Source organism: Dermacentor variabilis, chromosome 2, assembly GCF_050947875.1.
Source record: "Dermacentor variabilis isolate Ectoservices chromosome 2, ASM5094787v1, whole genome shotgun sequence".
In the NCBI taxonomy this organism is placed as follows: Eukaryota; Metazoa; Arthropoda; class Arachnida; order Ixodida; family Ixodidae; genus Dermacentor; species Dermacentor variabilis.
In genome coordinates, this window is record NC_134569.1 from 128220900 (window position 1) to 128245792 (window position 24893).

The 24893-nt window shown below is 47.6% G+C and overlaps 1 protein-coding gene across 5 annotated transcripts in view; it reads left to right on the top strand.

Annotated features, from left to right (window-relative positions):
• Epac (Exchange protein directly activated by cAMP) overlaps positions 1 to 24893 on the top strand; it is a 514493-nt gene that overhangs the window by 165778 nt on the left and 323822 nt on the right. For 2 of the 5 annotated variants that reach the window (XM_075681972.1, XM_075681973.1), the window contains exon 5: positions 18272 to 18418. In XM_075681972.1, coding sequence (XP_075538087.1) covers positions 18272 to 18418 — 147 coding nt within the window. Of the gene's footprint in view, positions 1 to 925; positions 1827 to 18271; positions 18419 to 24893 lie in introns of those variants that run through there. The other 3 variants (XM_075681975.1, XM_075681976.1, XM_075681974.1) reach the window with 2 other exon arrangements.

The following is a 24893-nucleotide window of genomic DNA, read 5'->3' on the forward strand; positions in this document are numbered from 1 at the left end:
CCACCTGTATCACACTCTTTCCACCTACAAACAAGACTAAAGAGGAGCTACTCCGTTCCTCAGGACTTGTTCCCGAAGGAAGTGCTGTGTTGGCACGGCCAAAGAGAGACGTTATGGAGAGACGCTAACGACGTCGCTTCGATTACGCCTTCCGGAGTCTTCGTCAGCGCACCGATAACTTCCCGGCTAGAAGACTCGCCATGCCAGGGCCGTTCCTTTGACTGGGCGTCCGCAAAACCTCCGAGAGCGGGTAGTCGCTGCCGGCTGTCGTCGCGCACACCCGCGGTGCCGCGTAGCGGTCGCGACAGAGAGCGAGCGGCGAAGATTGCGGGCACGATTCCGTACAGCCCCGTTAACTCGCCGACTCCAGCGTTCACGGCAGCGCAGCCAAAGGCCGATAAAAACAAACAAGAAAGAATACACCCCTCCACCCACCGAGCCGACCTCCGTCACAACCAGCTGATAAGCGCGCCGACGCACGCGGCCCGTATATACGACGACGGGGCGATCACATAGCGCAAAGGGGGGAGTACTATCAAGCGCCTCCCGACGCTCCGTTATTATTATTCCTCGCCACGGTCGTTCGCTGACGAGCGAGCGAGAGCGCCTGTGCGGGGATACACTGCGCACCGCCGACCCTGTTGTCGAGAGCGGGGGGTGCACCGCGCACTAGGCGAGGAGGGGCGCTCGCCTCTCTTTTCGGGCAGCGAGGACTGTGGACAGCCAGGCGTCGGCGACGGACAGCAGCCGGCAAGCGGGACAGCCCAGCGGGACTCTGTCGCCGAATCCGCCCCGGAAACGTGGACGTTTTGTAAGGCTCGCCGCAGCACGCACGTCGTCGCCACCGCCGCTGGTCGCGGCTGCTTCTCGCACAGCATTGACTTGTGAAGCACGCGCGCCCTCGAGCCTGCCGTGCGAGCGACGTTCACGGCTTGCATTGGCATCGCGCGGTCTGGGCGCGCCACACGGCAGCAGAAGCAGCAGCAGCAGCAGGGAAGGAGGAGCGACGCATACGACACGGCCTGCCTGCCTTTGCCTGCTCAGGCAGCCGTGAGCAGCGCGGCGAACGAGCCCTACTATTTCTTTTCTTTTTGTTCTTTTTGTCCTCGGCAGCGGAGCAGCCAGCCACGGCTCTCGACGGCGAGCGTGCATGCGTGCCGCATCGATCACGCTCGTTTGGAAACGCGAGATGCTTGCGCCCGATTGTCCCTCCTCAGGCATGTGAGACACCTGTTCCACGCCGACGTTGCCGCTGCTGGAGCTCCTGCAGTTGCTTGCCAACACTTCTACGGTTCCCGCTTCTTCCAGCGCCGTAGTTCCGATCGAAGCTTCAATCTAACGCATTGGCCCAGTTTGCACCGTCGGTGCTGCTTGCTCCGTTGGAAGCATACAGTTGGCCGCCGACCGACAAGCGTACGACTCCGAAGTCCTCCAGTGTGACCCAGCGGCTACGTCGCACCTCTGCTCGCCTGTTCGGCGCTGGGTGTTCGGCCAGTGGTGGTGAAGCTTTCGTGAGTTTACGAGTCAAGAGCGTGCGCGTGTGTGGTGCCTCGTTTCCCGCTTGTGTCCGTCCGCGTTTCGTTTCGCGGGCGCCTGACAGAGAGGGTCTGTTCGCAGCCGTCGCTTCGCGAGTGTCTGTGGTATAGGTATACGCACGGTGTGGTGCGCGTGTTTCGTGCTGTGCGATGGATACGCCGGACAGCAAACAGCAGGCAGGCAAGCCGGGTTCGGTGACGTCGTCCATCCAGTCCGCCTTCAAGGTCATGATGAACCGGCACATATCGTGGCCCTGGTCGCCACGCCTCGTCTACCACGTTAACCCAAGCGTAAGTCCCAGCGGGAGGTGAAAAATTGTACCTTCACGCTTCTCGTGACTCGAGAACGGGATGTCGGGGCAGCGTCTCGTGTAGGCTGAGGTAGCGCGAGGAGCTTGGCATCTCTACTGGCTGTTTACAATCATGAATGTCAATTCGGTAACCGCGATCCCAGTTCGGTGCATGTGGAATTTGCGGACCCGTAGCAAATGATTGGGTGTAGATGTACTGCGCTCTCTTCGTAAATGGCTTTATACGATGTCTTACAGAGGCTCGGATCTACGCTGGTAAGCGTTGCACGTGACTGTAAGAGCTAATAGCGCAAGCAGACGAGGACCACGAAGAATGACACGACCGCAATACGACCTCGTTCGCTGTAGTCCTTGCCTGCTTGCATCGTCGCTATTTCAACAATGAATTACCACTCTATCTAAATTTTCCTGCTGAGCCGAATGGGCGCACATTAACAAACCTACAAAAAAGAAAAGAAAAGCTGCTTCCGCGGGTAACTTACACAGTAGGAACGCTGGCACAATCTCGCCGTTAAGCAACTCGAAAATGTATTTCTAGTATTCATAAGCCTTACTAAATTGATCCTGCTGTCTACGTCACCTACTACGAAGGATCACGTGAAACAAAACATGGAGTTTTTGATAGTGCGAGCCCACATCACGCTGAATTTTAGCTGCCCACAGGAAGCCGCAGTTCACCATATGAGGAGAAAAAAAGATATCCCGGGTTCGCTGTTCGGTCGTGTCGTTGGCCACGCCAACAAACAGGCCACGTGGATAAGAATTGGAGACATACGCAAAGCGCGTTCTTTTCGATTCCGCCGCTATAGGCCTACTTGTTTTTCACGCCGCTGCACTGCTAAAACGTCACGGTCTTTCTCTTTTCTTATACGGCAGGAGTGCGTGACGTTTAACCAGAACTGGACGTCGCCTCGTTTCCCTCCGCTTGTGATTCCGTGCGTGAAATGTCGCCGTGCTCTTTTGTCGCAGCGTCGCTATTCGTCTTCAGAAAAGGCAAAATAAAGTTTGCAGGAGTAAGGACTCCGACCTTTAGGGACAAGTGAAAACAGCGTGCACCTCGCGTCCGTTTGGTTATTCGCACTGACCGGCGTAAGCGGTTCGTCCTGCCACACTGCATACGGCGACAAAACATAGTGACGTCAAAAGGAGGGAAAAGGTCGTCATTGCATTCCACTAAGACGAGAGATCAAGCTTTTTTTCTAATATTTGTTTATTTATTTATTACACTCAGCGGGCTAACCATGACGGTAAGCACGGTGGCTCCGTCAAGTGCCGGATGTACTGACGTTACTGTATTTATAATTGACGCAAATAATCTCTTGGAATGTCGCCTGCGAATGCCATCTCCATTGTCAGTGCGCTTCTTGCCTCCTCATACAAACCCGCGTTGCCATCAGCAGTTACGATTCGCCGTTATGAGCCTGTCAACAGGCCACTTAATTTTCTGAATAGACGGATTCATTAATGTATTCAATTACGTTGTTGACATCGTTTCACACAGGCTTCAATAAGTATGTGACGCATATTTGCAAATGTGTCCCACTTGTAAGTGGACCTTGCGTGGAATAATGTCCTCGAGTGTCGGCTCTTCCGTCGGTCGAGCTTCTCGCCACCGTTGCTGTATGTCACCGTTAATATCGTTACGCGTGAGTTTCACAAAGTAAAACATCCTAATTTCGTTTCACGTAGGTTGCACCAGCTATGTGTGACATAATTCCAAACATGTTCTACTTAGTGGAACTAGGGCGGAACGACATTAACAATATAACGGTGCTTCTGACAGGATCGCGGTTCGTCGTGCTGCCGAACCTGTTGCAAGCGAAGAAGTGTGACGTAAGAGAAATACGCGTGCGTGACGTCCCAGCTATTCGTGCGGCATCGCAGTTATGTCGGGCGCAAAAAAAGATGGCTACTGTTCCTCACGTGAAACATTAAAGTGTGTCCATAGCGCTTTAGCGAGACTCAATAACTGCGAAATGAAACCTTTCCTCTTTGAACGCACCGGGAACGCTTGCTGCCACAGGGCCTGTATTTCTTCTTTCCTTACATGCCTAATGTTCAGAGCCCATGACATTTGTCTATCGCGTGATTTAGCCAGAACTGACAGCACTCGATGAACAGAAATGTCTAAGAGGAAGAAGAAATGGAAATACTTCGCGCTGTGCTACACGTCCTTCTTTTAAATACAAACGGTGGCATTTTTACCATAGAAGGTGCAAGAATGTGAAGAATGATTTAGCTGTAGGCCTAAGATCTACACACCTTGGAACATTTATGCACTTAAAAAGAAAGCAATCATGTAATATACGTGTACTTTTTATGCACAAAGAAAAGACGGAAGATGGTGGAACCACAAGACGAGGCTCTCCGTAGTGCCAAAAATTGAACCGAAGTTGCCCTTCTCGTGTAACGACCATACCTCGCCAATATTGCGCAAAAAAAAAAAAAAACAGTGCGCCTCTTTATATACATTATTAACCTGCACTTAAGGTAGAATCAGGTGGCTTCTAAGATCACCTTGGCCATCGCACTTGGCCATCGCACTTGGCATCCCACTGCAGATTATGTTAGTGCTAAGCCGTCAACAAGCATAGAGAGAGGGAGAGAAAAGGAGAAAGAAAGAAAGAAAGAAAGAAAGAAAGAAAGAAAGAAAGAAAGGGCAGTGAAATAAACCAGAAGTCTGGTTTACTACATAGTTTTCAAAAGCAACAAGCAGCTCACGTTTTAATTATGAGGGTCCTTTCAAATCATGAAAAGAAGGGACTCCTGCGCCAGTCGTCCTTCTGTGAAAGCAAGAGATATAAATTTACATACACAGAAACTTTTTTTTCATAAGGACTCTTAGTCCGAGTAGTTGCTGTTGGAGTAAATCTGAGTCCACCGCCTTGGTGGTGAGTCCATTTTTGCGGACCTGATAACACGTTTGGTGTGGGCTACCATCAGTGGCCATTGTGTAGGGCGCAGCTGTTACACTGGAATAGTCCAGCTCTGAAGTGTACGTAAGGGCGGGAGAAATTTTCGAGCAAATTAAAGAACGTGGGGAAGAGGGAAGTCTGGGGCGCATCGCCAGCAAGCCTTGTTCTGTGGTTCTGTCGCCTTCCGTCTTTACGTTGGGCTAAATAAGTACCACACATTTTAAATGCAATTCAACTAGCCCACTTATTCGCCTTGCTCCAGTATCAGTAATGAACAATAAGGAGCACTTCAAGCTTATATGTATTAGTTACGCACAATTTTAGCGCTACTAAACCACAGCAAGTGTGCCTTTTATGGGCGTTCATGTTTCTCCGAAGCCGACGAGTGCAGCGGCGTTTTGCACTGAATTAGTCTGTTATTCTAAGAGTCCTCAACTAACTCAAACCGAAATTTTCCTGGGCTTCGCGCTTGCGCGTTCATAATTGGACAACTTGGAAGTGCGCTAATCTATACGGACTATGCATACACGCGCATTGGTGTTTAATAAGTGTGCACTACTCCAATCAAGAATCATGGGCCTACCTATTGTCCTGGCACTTCACGCGTTGATTAAAATGAACGCGTCATGTACAGCTCGTTTTATGATAAGATAAACAAGGGAGGAATTCCTTTCTCCGTGATTGCCTTTGCGTGCCAATTAGTATGCTAATCTGAAAATAACTATCACATTCTGTCGATTCTTTCTATTGTATTACTGATAGCAGCCGCTTAGAATTGGACATGCGATTGTAAACGTGCCCCGTTTTCCCTTGGGACCTAGAGAGAGGAGCACTTTAATTAATCCTGGAAAGGGTAGCATGTTACTGCTCATGACTCGTATTCTGATGTATCCTGAAAAGTGGAACGTATAAATAGAGAGCAAGCCATGATTCACGGGCAAGTTTATTTGATTCCCACAACCTAACCCTCCGGGACCTGGAAGACCAACGACAACTCGTCGCCACGGCCAACAGGGCAGTCGAAGCCAGAGGGTTCCTGGACTAAGGAGCCTTCCCACCTTACGGTTATACCCGGCCTCGCTCGGGACTCTGTTTCATATAATAAGCGTTTCTTTCTCTCTCTCCAACATGCTTGATAGCAAAATGCGAATACGCGCACGAAACGGCTTATAGCTTGGAAATGGATTCAGCTGAACCACTTCACTGCGGCTCAGAAATACCGTGTAAGCAAAGCGATTTGTGTGTGTGCCCCTCCTTATCTATGCCTTTAGGGTTGCCAATGGTTCCCTTTCAAAGCCACGTTATATGCCAGCATGCTTGACAACACCTCAACCTGGAGGCATATAGTTTTTGAATCTTTAATAGAGTATGGAACAGAATAAAAATAAGCGGTCCTGAACAAACTGTTCGCACGCTTTGCTATGTACTCAGCGCACTGAAGGTTGTGAAAAGTACAGCCTTTGTCCAAATTGTACGGGCTACTGGCGCCTTCGCGAAATTTGTTGCTCGGCTGTGTGGAGCTGTTCCCGTGGCGCTTCTGACACTCCAGGCATGTGTGTGGTGAGCATAACAGTCCCTATAGCACGTCCCAGGGGGCTGGAAGTTATGGAACGCCATCTGAACATCTTTAAACGGCCTGTAGTCAGCCTGGTCGTCGCAGGTAAGGTAGCCCACATAACGTTGCCAAAGAGTGTACATATATACTCTTTGGGGGACGACCAGCATAGGAGGTTGCTTGGAAGCGACTAGTCATCTTAAACAAGTAGCTGACAAGCGCGCATAGCCGATTGATGCCTCAGACGGTTGTACTCACGAGTCACATAGCTTTGGTAGATTGTGATGTGCCTTCACTAAGGAGCGAAAGTGTGAAAATTCCATGGCCACTTTTCTTTCTCACAAAAAAAAATAGCGCTGCTTTAACCGCCTTTCATTTGTAAGTGTCGAAAGGTGATGCTTACATTCGAGTCTGGAAACGTGCCTCGCTTAGCAGGAATAGCCAGCACAAATCAGTGACGGGGTGTCCGCCCGATAACTACTGGTTTAATTAGCCACTTGAAGAAAAAGATTGCTATGTGAGCGCCATATGACCTATAGTGCGCTGTTCTGGATATTTGTCTAAAAGGCCTCCTCCGAATAGCGGTATATCATCGCGAAAGAAAATCGCTGCCTATGAAGGATCGGTGAGCCATGCCAATTGTCGTCGCTCGCCCATGTTCATCGGTAGAGTGTCATTCGAGACGTAAGCAAGCTTTCTCTTGGTACTGTCGTATACAATTGAGTGTGGTGGCAATGAAATATTTGTGAGTAAATGGGCTGATATTTCATTGCTCGCTGCAATAACAGCGGCGCTATATGAGAAGCCGGAGGGCGACAAGCATAACTGCCGTAGGATTACTGTGAAACACGATTATAACGATCCCAGGTACAGCGAATTACGCTCTGTATCGAACAAGCGTGCAAAACAAATTCATTAAATCGGTCTGGACATTGGATATATATAGAACTCCGAGTGTCTATAACACGCACCATTAAACTGACCGCAGTTGCTTTTTTCGCTTTCACACTTATCCAAGCATACTTTCTTTCAATGCTATTACCACTCTTTAGACACTTCGCGTACACTTAAGGGGCTATCTTTCTGCCTAACTATTTGTCTGTCTTGGTCTCTAACCATTTTTTTCGTTAACTTGAGTAACTGGGCAGTCTACGGTCGAAAGTGTACAGCATCAGGCTACTCTGCTAAGGGGACACGGTTCCAAACAAACCGGCGGCCCACCTTGTGACACTGGGTGTGTGTCACTAGGTACGTGCTGCACTTTATTGAACCTATTTGGCGCTAACTTGGGTCACTACGTATGTGCTGTGGGGTATGTGACGTTCTTGAGTTGTAAAAAAAATTCTTTAAAATTTATCCGGTCTTGGGTGAAATCCAACCGGCCACATATATATTCAGGCAATCTTGTCTGAATATGTATTTGCGCAGATGCCACGCGCATATTTCGCGGCGGTGGCGGCGTCAGATGGCGCAGTGTGTTCAGTGGGAACCGCGAGGGAGAGAGGAGCCTGGCTGCAGTGGATGCCTGATGCGTGACGCCTTTCGGCCGTGGCAGAACGGTGTGTCGCCACACTGCCTCAACGCTAAACTTGATGACGTCGACATTCATGGTGAGATAGGTCCTCCCAGGAATTATTTATTTAGTTCCCACAATTCAAATGAGCTGGCACAACTTCGCTCACGGCCGTCTTTTTTAATCCAAAGTGCTTATGGCTGCATCTTCACCGGTTATCCTGACTTTACAACAAGTTAGCACGTTTTTTGGTTCGTTGCAACATGGATGAAAAAAATAATAATCGCAGATTGCCGTAGGTTGGTAGGGTTTTAAAGTATCACAGCGACCATAGAATCATCAATGATAATGTTCTGGAGTAGGCACTGAAATTCCTCTTGGACACCGAATTTGTGCAGCGTGCACATATGGCACATAAACGGACATGCACGGGCGCGGACGTCCAACTCTTTATTTTGGAATAGTCAAACCAACTTTCATATCTGCAGACACGTGATGAAATAATAGCATCACATTTGGGGATTGCCATCCAGAAACTTCAATTCTTTATCACGTCACATGCTTCATGAAAGCTAGCAACATTGTGTACTTTGTTTACCAAGAAAAACGAAGTTTCTTTAACAGATCTGGGAGATATCCTGCATATCACTTCAATTAAGGCGTGTGTACGCGTGCTTGACTGAGGCCACCTTTCCAAGGCATGGAAAAAACAAAACCAGAAATAGAGATAGTTGAGACAGTTCTTACTTCAGAAAGCTGGCAATTTGTACATCCGCATCGTTATATAGCGAAGTATAAGCGATAAAGAATCTCACTTTCTGGATTATCATCTCTAACGTGAATTCGTTGTTTGATCATACTTCTGCAAGTATGAAAGTTGGTTTGACAATTTCAAAATGAACGGTTGGAAGTCAGAAGCCATGTACATCATTTATGTTCCTTTAGTTTCCCACCTTCTCTGTTTTCCTTTTTTCATGCCTCTGCTTTATCTCTCCGCTATTCTTTCCATTTTTATTTCCCCTTACCCTTCCCCTAGGCTAGTGTAGCAAACCAGGATCTCTTCCGGTTAACCTCTCTGCCTTTGCCACTCTGTTTCTCTCTATCTCACAGATCCTGCATATGCGCGCCGCGCAAACTCAGTTTTTGCGAACGTATGTGCCAAATGCATAGTCGATGACTCAAAACACACCTCCGTGCTTCTGAGCTTCATGCGCAGTTATAATTGTTCCGAGAGTGGAACCGTTGTAATAACAGTTAAATTAATCTACCAATGGAACGCCACAGTCCGATGCCCTCTACATGCACAATGGTTACACGATTACACGATTGCCTATCGGGGCATTGGGAAGATATTTCCGTAAAACCGTATCAGTACCTCTCTCTGTGTGGAACGGAACAATAGAATAGGATCATGCGCATACATGTGTTAAGCATTGGGTACGATTCACTGTTCTCATTACTCTTTCGAATTCTCAAGTGCCCTAAAGGTTCTCTTTCCTACCAGCGTTCATCTTACATGGGTAGCTACACATCTAATCGTTGATATTCCACTAGCCATGATATTGCCCTTGACATTCAAATAAGTATGACGTAATAAATTTGAAGAGCAGTTCATAAAATCAGATTGTCTACTCTTTCAGGCCCCGATTGGGACAAAAATTAATGGAGTGATAAAAGGACGGCATGCAGTGTATTGTCCATACACCTGTTTGCCGTGCATTCGGTTATGGGCTGCTTTGGCACTGCGACGCGACTGTACCGATATTTAAATTACCTGTAGGACTTGCAGACATATAAATCTTTATCGAGTTACAAGAAATAAAGATACAAAATCTGACGAAGTAGCTTATCAAATGTATGACAAACATTTCCCTTAAATCACAACTTCAAAAAGCATCGATGCGTCTAGTTTACAACCATCAGCTCTTTAGCGATGCAGCCGTCGAAATACCGTAGACCGCACTTGTTTGAGTGTCTACAGTAGGCAGGACCAAACCGCCAAACAACATTCCAGTGCGCATTTCTCTCGTTTTCTACCCCATCCCCTTAAAAGTTTCTGTAGATCAAGTAATGCGATGTCGTTGGCAGGGAATCCCGACTAGCGACGACCAGTCCTGCCGCTAATCACGAGGCCTTGGGTTCAATGCTGCACTACGCCGGCGGCATTCCTTTCGGAGCGAAACGCTCGTGTGCAGGCCTTCGGACGTGCGTTAAAGAACCCTATATAGCACCTTCGCAGCGTGTCTCATAGCGGGAGTGTGACATTTGGTCGTGAAGCCTAGTAAGTTGATTATTCGCCGGGTGATTCACAAATGCCTACTCCTTCCTCACCGGATTAACCATAGGCCCCGAATGTGAAGTTTGTCGGTTGAGATACACGATTGCGCACCTCCTGCGTGAGTGTCCTCGTTTCTGTGGGCATAGACAAGTACCGTGCGCCACTCCGAGAAAAGAGGATTCTTGAATCCTAGTCCCAGCCGACGTCAGCCGGAGCTGTTCTAAAAGCACTAGTGCGCATGCGTGCGCGTGTGTGTGTGTGTGTGTGTGTGTGTGTGTGTGTGTGTGTGTGTGTGTGTGTGTGTGTGTGTGTGTGTGTGTGTGTGTGTGTGTGTGTGTTTGTGTGTGTGTGTGTGTGTCTGCGTGTGTGTGTGTGTGTCTGCGTGTGTGTGTGTGTGTGTGTGTGTGTGTGTGTCTGCGTGTGTGTGTGTCTGTGTGTGTGTGTGTCTGCGTGTGTGTGTGTCTGTGTGTTTACAATCATCGGGACTGAATGGAGACGCCGTAGTCGTTTTCAGTTACCTCACTCGAGCTTGCGTGGACAGGTTCTCTTCATTTCTTCCCTTTTCTCCTCATCTTTTCTGGCTTTACCTTAGCCTGGAGTGCAGTGTGTCCAACTGAGCGGTTAATCTGGTTAACCTCTCACCCTTTCTTAGCTTATCATAGCGCTGATATATTGCCCCTGTAAACTTTATTAGCATCTATGCTATCGTCGGTACCTTGGGAATGAAGCATTCAAGCCGTCGCAGCTTTTAAGCCTTCGTGCGGCGGAGTTAGATATCTGCATGTTATGTAAAGTTTCACCTTTACAAGAAGCCTGGAAGTCCCGCACATTGCGGTAATCGGCGTAAACGATGCTGAACGAAACGAAGAAAGCGCATCGATACAGGAGGGGCGCAAGTAGGCCTCGAAAGAGGTTTAGGTGAAACAAAGTCCGCAGACGTCTGAGTTGCGCAAGTGCGCTTCACGCAGACGCATGAATGAGACACAATAACACACGATGCCGTGGGGTCAATATCTGTCACGTATTCCAACGTCTTCATATACTTGAAGCACTTTCATTGCTTTCTAAGGCACTACTTTTAGTGGACACGGCGCTAACGCTTTAGCAAGTGAGAAAAAAACAAAGAAAATACCGGTTTGAGTAGTGTAAACGGAGTTCTGATTCAAGGCTTGGTCTGCGTGCAATGTTCTTGGGACAGTCGAAGAGTAGGTTGCTGTTCGTCCTCGTCGTCGTGACTGCACGAACATGTAGGACAGGGCACGCACTTAATTCGAAATAGGAAGTGCTTGGTGTAAGCACTTCCGAGACGTGAGGCGATGTAAAAGGGTGTCCATGTCTCGCAGAAGTTGGCGCTCGAGTGGGCACTCAAGACGTGGGCCAACCACATGTACAGACTAATTCTTTTGTGCTTTTTTTTTTTGTCAATCAGTTCGACGCGCACATTTCGCCCTCTCTTGAGGTCTCATCAGAGGCGCCGTGTGTCGGACTAGGATGTGGGAATAGGGCGGGTTTCGTACCTCTCCCTTCCTCTAAATTCCTCCCTCCCTCTTTTTCATATTCGAAGCATCACCACGAACAGCGACCACAGTTTCTAAAACCGTCGGACGCGGCAAAGAAAGAAAGCTCTGCTTTGGTAAGCTCCGCAGTGACTCCAGTGAAGTAGTAAACTCCGCATAACCCGTTGCGGCCACCGACCGCACCATCTAAACCCGTCGAGCCCCACAAAGAAAGCTTCGCTGTAAGTGTTACCGTGTTTAGAGTGTATCTGAACAGCGGCTTCACTGTTTACATGCACAAGGACCTTACAGTGTTTCCGCGCGCCCCTGCCAATCTCGAACCCTGAGGTCGTTGCCCTCCATGCACGGCGTCTTTTGCGGTCACCGGAACGTTTGAATCTTGTCCGAATGAATTCCACACATTCACCCAGCGCGATGTGCATTCACAAAACCACGCTATGGCGCTGCATTAAAATGTGCAGCAAATCATCAAGAATGTTTGGGCTGTCTCCTTTCGCTTCCTCTGCCTCCTTTCTCAAGTCGTATTTTCTCCATTGGATTCCACAACGCGTGTGCATATTTCGAAGGAAATCATGTTGACTCTATCATTGCTTAGAGCTCTATGACAGGTAACAATTCTTTGTATATAGTCCACCTTTTGTGCACTTTGGTTCATTTATTTGCATATTGATGAGGTGTCCCTCCTTCCTTTCTTTATGGTGGTTAAGGCTTACAATGCGTCGAAGTTTCTTACACGTGACAACTTTGTAGTTTTATGCCTTATCTATAACATTGCACTCCTGAACAACGTCGCACGCTTACACGCCGACAGCAAGTCTTCGAGAAAATACGTGATGCCGTGTCGCCACTGTCAACAGGAAACATTTCATTCTCCAGTAAAGTGCGAGAATCTCGTTCGCACCTTCTTCTTTCATTGTGCGTCGGTTTCTTTTTTTTTGTTGTTTTTTCTGTTTTTTTTTTTTTTTTGCTTGCTCACATATGTCCGCCTTATCTGCTAGGTTTCCTTCCTTCTTACTGCACTTCGTTAACGTTCACCAAACTACACAGACACTTTTCTTATTTTTTTTTTTTGCGCCACAAACCTACATTCGTCTAGAAGCTTGTCACGCAGTCTGCGGTTGTGTAAAAGCAAGCTCTGACACAACGTCTTATCCTTGAAAGTAATGAAAAAAAAAACGAAGAAATAAAAAGAGAGAGAGATAAATGAGGGAAGCAGGAAAGTAGGAAGGAAGGAAGATAGAATGAAACGACATTTAATGATGTCATGGTCAGTATTTCTGCATATATTCCGAGCGTCCCGGGCAGGGCTTAGCGCGAAATTGAGTCGTCCCTCCCGAGAGGCTAACGTCTTTAAATTCCGCGGCGTAATTTCACTCCCCGCCACATCCTTTGCGAGGTTAGTATCCTTCTCTCCTTCAGAGAAGTGTATGCACAGCTCAAGCGGCCGAGATTTCTTTTCATTACGCCAGACTTCTAATTTTAGACGCTTCGAGGCTTTGTTTTTACACTTATACTGCATAGACTAAGTACCTTCTGTAACGACGAGAAAAAACAGCGTCTACCTCGTCCCATCAAGCAAGTATATTACCATTTCTTAAGCTGGGAAGGCTGCAGCGGCCACGTGTCATAAGGCTCCTTGAGTAAGTGCATGATCCAACAAGCAATTCATGCCGACCGTACTTGGACTTAAGCTCTATATTAGAAGGAGCCCAGGATAAAGGAGCAAAAGCGGCTCGAATGACACGCTTGCATTCTTTTTTAAATTGCTTTCTTCATCGCCGGCTGGTGCGTTTTATAATAAAGCAACAGGAGTCCCGTTCTCTCATAAGCGTTCATTCATTCGTTAGAAACGTGATCCGCCAAACTGGAACCTGAATCGTGAAAGTAGGCGACAGAGTTAGTCTAAGGATGCTTTTAGCGGGGCCGTTCTTTTTTCACTCAGTTTTTTCGCGCAACACTGCAGGCCAATTTCGTCAGGATCCAACATGCGTCCCTCACATGCCCACGCCGTAGTGCATTGTCTCTCTCTGGATTAAATACCCGACGCGGCGGCTTAGTAGATTTGCTGCTGCGCTGTTAAGCTGGAGGTCGCGCGGTCAAACCCCGGCCGCGGCGGCCGCATTTATATGACGCCGAAATGCAAAAGCGCACGTGTCCCGTGCTTTGGGGCTATTTTAAGGACCCAAGGTGGTCAAAATTACTCCTTAGTCCCCACTACGGCGTGCCTCATGATCAGATCGTGGTTCCGGCATGTAAAAGCCCAGAATTTTTTTTCACGCATTCAATGAAAATGAGCGCGTGAAACAACAATTAAACCGATGGGAATGAAAAAAAAAAGAATGACCATAACAAAATAACAACAGCCAGCGTATGTTCCTAATTCTTAATGTGTAAGCCAAAATGAGGCTGGTTATGATTAATGTTATAGCACTTGGTGGTTGTTATAATTGTAAGTCCTCACCTAGCTCAGTGGCCACGTTCTTTTTATAATGCGGACCGCATTCCAGATTAAACCGAGAAAGATAATCCAAAGAAACACGAAGGAAAATACTTTCAAGAATTAACCTTACAGCACCACGGCAAACACATTGTTGTCGACATTTTAGCTTTATTTTATTTTTTATTTTCAGGTATACTGCGGTCTTAAATGAGACCAAGCAGGTGCGATTAGTAACAGAAAAAATTAGTGTTTCACTGTCGAAACATATCAAAAACAAAATGACACCCGCATAGAACAAGAATTCAAGAACACATTACAATAACAAGGTTTAGCACACGCCACACCATATTTAAAGGGTGGACACAGCATGCTCAAATGCGGTGACCGTATGTGATAAAAAGACACTGGCAGGTCAGTCATTCCACTCAGGAATTGTGCGTGGAAAAGATGAATGTTTAAAAATGTTTGTGCGAGACGAATGGAGAAGTTAGTTGCGAGAATTACGGCGACTAGATACGAGCGCTGCAAACGGCTGAATATACTTTCGCGTGTCAAGACGCAATGACCTTTCACATAGCTTTTAGCGGAATCTTGATCTTGCTATTTTTTCTTCGATGCTCGAGTGTGGGAACGTTGTTCACGCGCATAAGTGTGGATTACGAATCAGTGGACCTAAATTTATTTAATATAAAAAAAGAACAGCACGCCTTTGCACGATTTGTAGTTAATACTTATGTTTGTGTTTATTGTAGAGTGGATCCCATGCAATGCTTCCATATTCTAATTTTGGTAAAACGAAAGTAATGAAAGCTGGGAGTTTGAGCTCAGGCGGCGCCGATTTCAACTTGCGTCTTATAAGAAACTAAGCTTGCGGGTTGCAGATGCGCAAACGTCATCGTCATGCCTAGACCAGGAAAGGGTATTGCCTATGGTAACTCCCAAATATTTGTAACCGCTGACTTCTATTATCGGAGAACCGTTTATAGTGTAGGTGAAGTGCACAGGATATTTTTTGTTCATTACGCGTAGTAGTGCAGTTTTCTTTGAATTTAACTTCATCGATTATTCCGAACGCAATTCGTTCATACCTGCAGGACTGTTACTTAAACGAGATTGATCTTCGTGGCACACCACCCTGCGAAATATCACGCAGTCATCCGCAAATAATCTAATGTGAACACTGGGATCTATAGCCGAAGTAAATGTCATTGATATACATTAAACACAGAGCGGGAGCGAGTACACTGCCCTGGGGTACCCCAGAGGTAGCATGCAAGAATGTCGAAGAGAAACCACTGATATCTACGAATTAATTTCTGTTGGCCAGATATGATCCTGTCCAGTTAAACATAAAATGTGGAAAACCGAACGCCTGAAGTGTTTTTGAGTTTTCCGTGTGGTAACACGGTTGAACGCCTTACTAAAATCAAGCAATAATAGGTCAACCTGTCCCGGAGAATCTAAAGCTGCAGTGCCAATTCGCGAATACTGGTTGCAAGCTGCGCATTAGTTGACAACCCCTTACAGAAACCATGGTGGAATTCGGAAATCAAATTGTATATATAGTTTCAAGAAATTTGTTAATAAAGTGTTCGATAACGCGTTCCAGTATTTTGCAGCAAGTGAATGTTAGGGAAATGGTTCTGCAGTTTTCTAGATGCAGACGATCGCATTTCTTGTTAATGGCGGTCACCCGAGCCACGCTCCAATCATCAGGCAATATAGCAGAGTTCAAAGATAGATTAAAGATGGTTGTCAAGATGCTAGAGATCGGTTCAGCATATCGACTCAGGAAGGCATTAGGAATACTGTCGGGACCCCCAGACTATTTTGCTTTAATGCTTAATACCAAAGACAAAACGCCTTCGTACGACGTCAAATTTGTTTCGTTGCAAGACGAGCAAGAAGGTCGTTGCGGCTCAGCATCACATGGTGAAAAAACAGAATGAAAATATTCATTCAACCTTTGAGCTGTAATCGTGGGACCATACAAATGCAAGCGTAAACATAGAAACAGATATATATGCCACTCAGCACATTTGCATTGAAGAAGGCAAAAAAAAAAAAAAAAACACGCGTTGTCTTAGAGTTTTTCACCATATGGCGGTGAAGCCTCGATTCGAGTGTTTCTTGTTCTCCTATACGCTAATTAATTCACCAATTTTCTTCAAAAATCTCAGAGTACTTATTTTCATTTCATTTTTGGTTGTGTTTTGATCCATTGTTGGTTGTGTTTTGACCGATAGATAATAGATGAAGGCTTGCATGTACGTCAGCGATCCCTCGCACTCCGCTGCATACGCGATTTAGTGTTCCTTTACTCCTGTGAAGTCACTTATAATGCTGACTATAACAGTCGGTTAGCTCCAGTGTACGGCCTGAACTGTTCCAGTCCTTTCGAGGCTTCCTTTTCTTGTCTTGACATACTTAATTTCATTCATTTTCTCGGTAACTTCGCCTAAACATTTTCTCAAATATACTCAGAGCCTTTAGTTTTGGTACAGTCAACCACAAACGTTTACGGACCACGGGAGCCTAGAAAACGTTCAATTTCTGAGCAGCCTGCAACAGTAGTCAGTAAAGCCGAGCATCCCAATGCTGTTCACATATACTTGTAGAGGCTGTAAAGGCGAATACTAGGCTGCATTGCGGGACTGCGCAGATATTCAGTTTTTTTTTATCTCAGATCTCGTGTTCCGCAGAATTTTGGGATTGACTGTACGTGCGTTGACGCGGGATGCACATATCAACAGCGTGAATATTCAAAACATCGGAGTCCAACTATTCGCTCGTAGTTCGGCGTATCATGTCATGTACATCGATGATTTAAATACGCTCCTGCTGTATTTACCTAGATGGAGAAGAGGCATAAAAACATGCAAGAGAACAACAAAAAGATCAGTCGACAAGGGCAGCGCGAAAAATATTTTTTTTTATTATTATGCGAGTGTGCGAGTGGCCCGAGGAGGAAACGCGGAAGCGCGATCGACCATAACAATGGTCAGTTATTGAACCAAAGGGAGCGCTTTAGGAAAAAGTGAAACATGCCACCACACACAATGTACTCCCTGTTTTGCCTCATAAACCTTTGTTTTCTCAGCTACACGTGGGCGAGTTATGGCCAGGAAGCGGTGAAGATTCCTTTTTTAACCTGTATTTAACGACGGCTGCAAAACTTGTAAGGCCACTCCCAGAAGTGCCCAGTCTGTAACATTGCAGGGGAACGCGCCACTCCGACCAAAGAGCATAGTTAGACTTGGAGGCACGTCTAAGCCTGTCATTTACCCGCCCTAGCCGTGTTTGTGCGCCGAACTTTAACCTTTCGACTCCCGGTTTCACGCGAGGTTCGACGTCACCCTCGAGGCCTTTCTCGAAGAAGGAAATCACATTTCAAAACATCCTCCATCAGCAGATTACGCGGCGTACGAGGGTTGGTTCTGTCTCAAGACATTTCTTGCGGCCTGCGCGCGTTCCTCAACTTTTTTTTTAGTACAAAGCACAGCCGCTTTGGGCTTTTCGTATTATGTGGGCCATACAAATTCAAATTTTTTTTCTTTCCATTCACCTCAACCTAGCTCTCTGTACGTGTCCCGAGGGGGCAGTCGCGCCAAAGGGCTCTTCGCCTCTATTTTGGAGCGCGCTTCCTTCGCGCACCGCTCGTCGGAAACGGCGGCGCTGGCATCGCTGCTCCCTACTTCCCTTTGCGCCGATCCTTGCGCGGGAAGGGAAAAAAAAGGGTGGGGGGAGGAGGAGGATGTTGGTTAGAAGCAGACGACCCTACTCCTTCCCCCACGCGTTTCCTTCCTCGCCAAAACGTCCAGCGAGGAGCGGGTCTCGAAGGAAAAGCGTTCCTTCCACGACAGAGGAGGAGAAACGCGCTGCGCGTCGTACGAAGAGTGTAGAGGGGGGAGTGGGTGGAAGGGGGGGGGGTTACGAACGCCGGGGAGCCACGGGACTCCCGCGCCTCGGGGGAGGGAGGAGGGGGGGGGCGAAAGCCGAGCGAGGCGAGGCAAGCGCTCTTCTTCTCGTGTTGTAACACTCGCGAACGGCGCGCGCTCTGCCCTCGACGCCGCCTCCTCCAGCGCTGCCGTCGTGCGTGGCGCGCGTTTCTGTGTGAGGCCCGCGGGCGGGCGATGGTGGATCCTTCGCGGCGCCGTTCCTTTGCCACGACGCTGCTGCTCACTGCCGGCGGCGTGCTGTCGTGCAGGACTCCGTGACACTGTGTACGCTGGGCATCGGCACCGCGTTCGGCGAGTCCGTGCTCGACAACAGCCCGCACAGTGCCACCGTGGTCACCAACGAGTACTGCGAGCTGCTGAGGATCGAGCAGAGGGACTTTCGATCCATCTGGGAGGTGAGCCCGCCCTCTTTTGTTCGCTTTCTCTCTCTCTTCCCATATTTTTTCCCCCTCTTGCTGGCTCTTTTTTTTCCTCCGAAGAGCTCCCGCTACGAGCCGATGCTAGTGCTTCGGCCTTGACCTTGAAACGGGCGTGTGTAGTGAGTGACGTTTTTGTGGCGTAGGCGCTAAGAGGACCGCGCCTCCTGGTTCCAAACGGTGTGCGCGCCCGGCTGACACCAGGCAGCGTGCTCGTCGGTCGCTGCAGGTAGTGAGGTTCCCATGTACACCTCCGCTACTCCCAGCTGCCGTTGAACAGAGATAACAACCTGTACAAATGCAGCCTCTCAAAATTACGTTCGATACTTGGCGAAACGTCCGCTGTCAGTCAGATCAGGTAAAGAACGCCCATGTGATCGTCGCCGGAAAACGGCTTGTCATGGCTGACCAGTCGCCCATTCGTCGCCTCCCATAGCGCACAGCATTCACCAAACGTTACGACTGTCCGAACCGCGGCAATATTGTGAAACTATAGTTCAGACATCATAACATAGGAACGCAAAAGGCGTCTCCAAGATGGTAAAGTGACAGTCAAGTTGGGCAGATGGCAAGCTTGTTTTGGGAAACGAAGAGAAGCTGAAGTGAAATGCTCAACTTTGCTCTTACCATCTTAACGGTGTCGAGAGAGCACAGCCATATTCACTTTTAAGACCACTAATTTCAGAAAGTTTGCTAGCACATTAGACGACAGTAGTCTATACTTCTGTGTGACTGTTTTATGCTTCACGTTATTTCTTTTTTGCTGTGTGTAGTTGTATCGCTGTATGTCTTGTTATCTATTGCTATAGATTTCAAGCAGATACATTCAATTGAATTTTATGCTATTGATCAAGTGTGCCGAATCTCATCGGATTACTACAGGCATAGTCCCATTACCTCATCCGTTTCGAGGATTAACTAAGAGCTTGGAGAAGGTAAAAAAAAAAAGAAAAGAAGAAGAATCTGTATTCTTGTGACTGATAAAATAGCTGGCGCTAGATTTCCCGTAAGCAGCGAATGTTGACTGCGCCGTAATCTGCTACCAAGCGGAAAGGAAAAGAAATTCTTTGGAACCAACGAAAAAGAGCCACCTGGTGGGGTCATCCACAGTGACCTGTCTGAAGCTGCGCTGTCGTCATCATTCTCATTCATATCAAAGACATGAAACAGGGTTTACATAGAAATATATCTGTGACATCTGCGGTAATAACCACGCCAGTCTGCAGCACCCTTGTTTCAAGCATACAACGTCAACTTTTTTTTTTCAGTTATCTTAGAGTGCGAGTGACAGGAACCGTCAATGTCATTGTGACAGCTGAAGACGTGTAACTATAGCTCGTCCTCTAACTTAACGTCAGTTTCTCTACGTTCGTTTTTATTGAAAGAAAACTAAATCGCACTCTTAAACATCCCTGAATGGCGTGTAGGCGAGCCAAAATGTCTCGACAAGCTAAAAAACTTGAAAAGCACCGTCGCGGACAACTTCCGGCGAGTGAAATGGCGGGGCTAAAGTGAGGCAATCGGCGAGGAAAGAAATACTAAGAGCTACTACGCTCGGTGCGTCAACGACTAACGGGGAGGGTATGTGGGCGCGTATGGTGCCAACGTGTAAAAGAAGTGACGTTTCCCCACGTCGCCGTTCTCGCATGATCGCCGGAGGATAGCGAATTGATCTCAAGACCGCGTGAGCTCCACTCTCCCAACCGAGAAAGCGCCCATGCTGACGTCATTGCGCCGTAGTAGTGACGCAACCCCCTCTAGCGCGCAACAATATATAGATGGTGGACCGAGATAGCGCCTAGGGATGAATGCTATATACCGTGTTCCATTCACGGTTTTCCTCTACGCGCTTCGTTAACTTGGGTACAAATTGGAGTTCTGCTTTCTTGCCCTACGCCGAGGCTCTTCCCTATATAAAAAGCAGGGATTCATATTTCCTTCTCTTGTGTAATCGAAGCCTGCCTGCCTGCCTACTTAAGCTTCTATTGCGTCCTGCAGGCTTAGAAAATAATGATTCTGCAGTCGCTTGTGGTTCTTGCCGATATTAAAAAAACATCTTGATATGATGATTCGAAGAAATGACCAGGGCGTCTGAGCCACGCGGCTTCTATTTAATTGGCACCTCGGAAGACAACGATCATTTCCGCAAATATTTCTTGTATTTCGCGCCGGACGTCCAGACGTTTCGCCGAATGGGCTGTTTTGCCTGCTTTGCTAATGCATGCGTTCAAGACGCGAGTTAATCCTTGAGAAGCTGTAACGACAGCCGCGCGAAGGACGCATTTACAAGCTAACAGAAGAGTTAAAAGTTTCGTGTTCCCCCAAGCAATTTCACATGATTAAACACGACGACACGCCCATTCGTCAAGCTTCATAAACGCGGAACGAATCTTTCGACACCCAAGAATAAAAAAAAAAAAGAAAGTTGAAGAGAAAAGGTGTCTGGGCGACCAAGTTTCAAAGTTACGCAGAAAGTTGTTTCTTCGCGTACGGCGTTCTTCGAAGTGCCAGTTTCAGTCGAACCGCACTGCGCTGGCGTACACATAAAGTGAACTTCATTTTACTTCATAAAACGCAGTAGCGAGTGAAGCGGCTCGGGCATCCTCTGAAGTTTTCCTTGTCCTACATTGTGTCCTTTGCGCTATTTGTTTTTTTTTTTAATGTGTCCGTCATAAGCTTGCCCAAATGTCGAATCTATCTGGGCTACTAAATTCTTTGCGAGCTCATCTTGTGTTACGTATTATTGGGGGTCGCATTCCGGAACAAACCTTAGGTTACGGGTAAATTGCTTGAAAAATGAGATACGCAAAATTTAGAAATGAATGTTCAGCCTAAGAAATTCGGGTGGTCAGGTGGCATGAAATATACTTTCGTCGAAAGGTCATCTAGCAGGATCACCGATGATTCTTCAAATATTTTCGGTTACGTTCATGCCAGTGGACAAGGCGCGGCGGATGGCCAGGGCCCACAGCTCTCTGCGCCGAGGACGCCGCCCGCCTATAGGCGAAAGCTCTATGCGGCTCTTTTGTTTAAGTTAATTGCTGCAACGTCCAGGGCCGCTATTTTGTAGCGATGCCTTGTGCCGTATTCTATGCTATTCTTATCATCCACCACACACGGCCGCCTGATCACGTTGATAATGTGGGCAGACCGTCGCGCTGACCAGTGGCCAAGCGCGAAAAGCCTGAAAAAGCATGGAATCGGAAAAGGCATCGCTACAAAATACCGGCCCTGTATGCTATAGATGTATTTTAGGCAGCGCATATCTAGCATAGCCTTCAAGCCAACCTCTAACCTCGCTTCATTCGGCTCGCGAAGCTTTCATTCTGCCATGCGAATTGATAAAGCTTTATTGAGATTTGTGTTGGGATCGGTTGACCTTGGCTACTGTCGATAAGTGTGCTAATTACATCCATAGATAGGTCAGTTCAAGGCAACATTACCTCGACTAAATCGACTGTGCTTATCAGTAGAAAAAAAAAATCCTAATTGAACTAACTTTTTTTTGTTTTATTTAGGGCACCATATCCGTCCAATGTAGTTGATTTATAGTTAATTTGCGGGCGTCTACCCTCAATATTAGGTGCACTGCTACAGATGCGGGCTCTACAAGCGCCGCTTGTCTTTAGCGCCACGTACTATGTGCCTACGATATATTTGGCGCATCAGTTAAAACGGTGATTTTCCAATACCGGGTTGAAATTTCCGATGCCTTGGAATCGCCACCGCAGTGCTCTCGCAGGAAGCGATCCTGTCTTTCGTGCTGTTCCGCCAGTGCTGCAACAGCATGATAGCAACTCTTGAGGCTCCCATAATCGATGCCTTCGCTGGCGTTTTCTGGTCCATGAAGGCGGTCGCTGAATTGGCAGTTGCACTACAGTTTCTGTTGATTGGCTGCTGTCGTGAAACCGCATATTATCTTCGAGATTTTCCCCTGCTTAGCTGACTTAATTTGCTTAACGGAATATATATATATATATATATATATATATATATATATATATAAAGAAGGACAAAAGGGGTTAACCGAAGGGCCCGATTTTTATTAGTCGTATCGTAAGAAGCCAACAAACACACACCACGGACAACATAGGGAAAATTACTTGTGCTTTAGAAATGAAATAAAGAAACAATAAATTAATGGCAATGAAAGTGGATGAAAAAACAACTTGCCGCAGGCGGGGAACGATCCCACAACCTTCGCATTTCGCGTGCGATGCTCTACCAATTGGTAGCTCCAATGGCTCCAATAGTAGCTTCAATTGGTAGCTACCAGTAGCTCAATTGGTAGAGGATTGCACGCGAAATTCTAAGGTTGTGGGATCGTTCCCCACCTGCGGCAAGTTGTTTTTTCGTCCACTTAGATTTCCATTGATTTATCATTTCTTTGTTTCATTTGTAAAGCACGAGTAATTCCCCCTGTGTTCCGTGGTGTCAGTGTTTGTTGGCTTCTTATGATATGACTATATATATATATATATATATATATATATATATATATATATATATATATATATATATATATATATATATATATATATATATATATATATATATATATATATGTGTGTGTGTGTGTGTGTGTGTGTGTGTGTGTGTGTGTGTGTGTGTGTTGCAGTTCTCGTAAACATCACGGTGTATCATCGGTAAACTTTTTCAAGCGTCCTTCGCTAAATTTTTGACGAAGTGTGTAAATGTGCCAACTCCGTAATCGACCTGCACCGTTGTATTAATTTTAAGTGATCAGTTTGCATGCTGGTTGCGTGGGCGTCTCCGTACCATGCGTCAAACTATTCGTAAATGGAGCAACAAATTTATGCGTACCACGCTCTTATGAACAAAAAAAAAAAAAAAAGAGGGGGCGAGTGGTAGTGGAGGAAGCGGGCAGTGAGAAGCAGCTCATACGTCTATGCATGTATAAATGTACTTCGAAGCGATTCCGACGTCACAGTGGTGTGTTTGCTGCTCCTCAGCGGGCACACTCATTCTCGTTACTCAGACTAACTTCGTCGACGACCCTCCGCGTGCTCGTGATGTCTTCCAAGTCCAATTAGGTCAAGGCATCGCGCAGGAACCCCTGACCCAAAAGGGTCGCTTCCGTCGGATCTAATTTGCTCTCCGTATGACGGCGGTGCGTATCGTCAGTCAGGGGGATCGAGACACGCAGCCGAGCGTTGCCGAATCACGCGAAAACGAACCCATACACCCAAAAAATGCCACCATACGCGTGCCCACAACCACCCCTTGTAGGGAGGAAACTTCCGGAGGCTGTCATCTCGTCTCCCTCCTCCTCCACTATGTATGCTATCACGTCAAGGAACGCTGGAGCCGAGGCGTCGTGCATGAAAGGGGGAAAGGCTGTAGAAAGAGGTACGCTGAAAAGGGTCACGCTTAGGTATATAGCTCGATCGTTAGACAGGGCGTGCGCTCGCTTCTCACGCACGACAGCGCTGTGCTAAGAGACGAAGACTATACATACGCCCGCCAGGAAGCGGCCAACTCGGTCGCCATTTCAGTGCCGCGGCACAGGAAATGAGGCGACGTGTTCTTCTCGGTGTGCTAGCGGGATGTAGATGGAGATTATAGTTTCGACGGGCAGAGACGGGTGGAATAGGCGGACGCTAAGTAGAGCTGGCAGTGCAGAGAAAGGTCAACCCTCCACCAAGAACGGCCGGAGAAATTGAACGTGCAGAGAGCAGGCCACCGTTGCTGCGCTAGTGGACATTGCGGAGAAAGGAGGGTGGGTGGGGGTCACAACGACCCGGGAAGTAAGGAGCGGTGTATGTGGTCCGGCCAATACGGGAGCGAATGGCGAGAACGCCAGAAGAGCAAAAACAACAGCACTGGGCAGAAGCAACCCTCCTGCGCCTATTTACGTATAGGACGCCACGGGAACGGGTTCAACGAAGGATGTCGGACCATTCGGACGTGAAGAGTCGGGCCGCGTTCCACCTCCCCCTCTCCCCTCGTCCCTCTCCTCTTCACTGGCACGCGAACGGCGACAGTCGCGCGTATACGAAAAAGAGACGCGAAATCGGAGACCGATCGGCGTCGCCAGTCGGAGCAAAGAGAGAGAGAGAAAGAGAGGGGAACGATCGTCGAAGATCGCGCTGGATGCGCACTCGCTGTCATTGCTCCTCGTTTCGTAGCTGACTGGTTCTCTCTCTCCCGAGCTCCTTTTCCCTCTCTCTTTTTTGCCTTGATCTGATGTGATATTCTGCGACCCTCCATCTTTGCCCGTCTCCTGCATTGGTCGCGTGGGGCTAACGGAGGAAGGTGACGGGCAGGAGTGAAGCAGAGGAAGTGGGAGGCCAAGTCGCCTTTATCTTTTCGTTCCTTCTCGGACCAGGACTAGTACCTAGGTTGCGAAGAAGACCCGGGCGAAGCCTCGGCTGCAGCTTCTAACGCCAGGGCGGATCATCTTGGCACGCGCCCACTTCTCGAGCCCGACCGG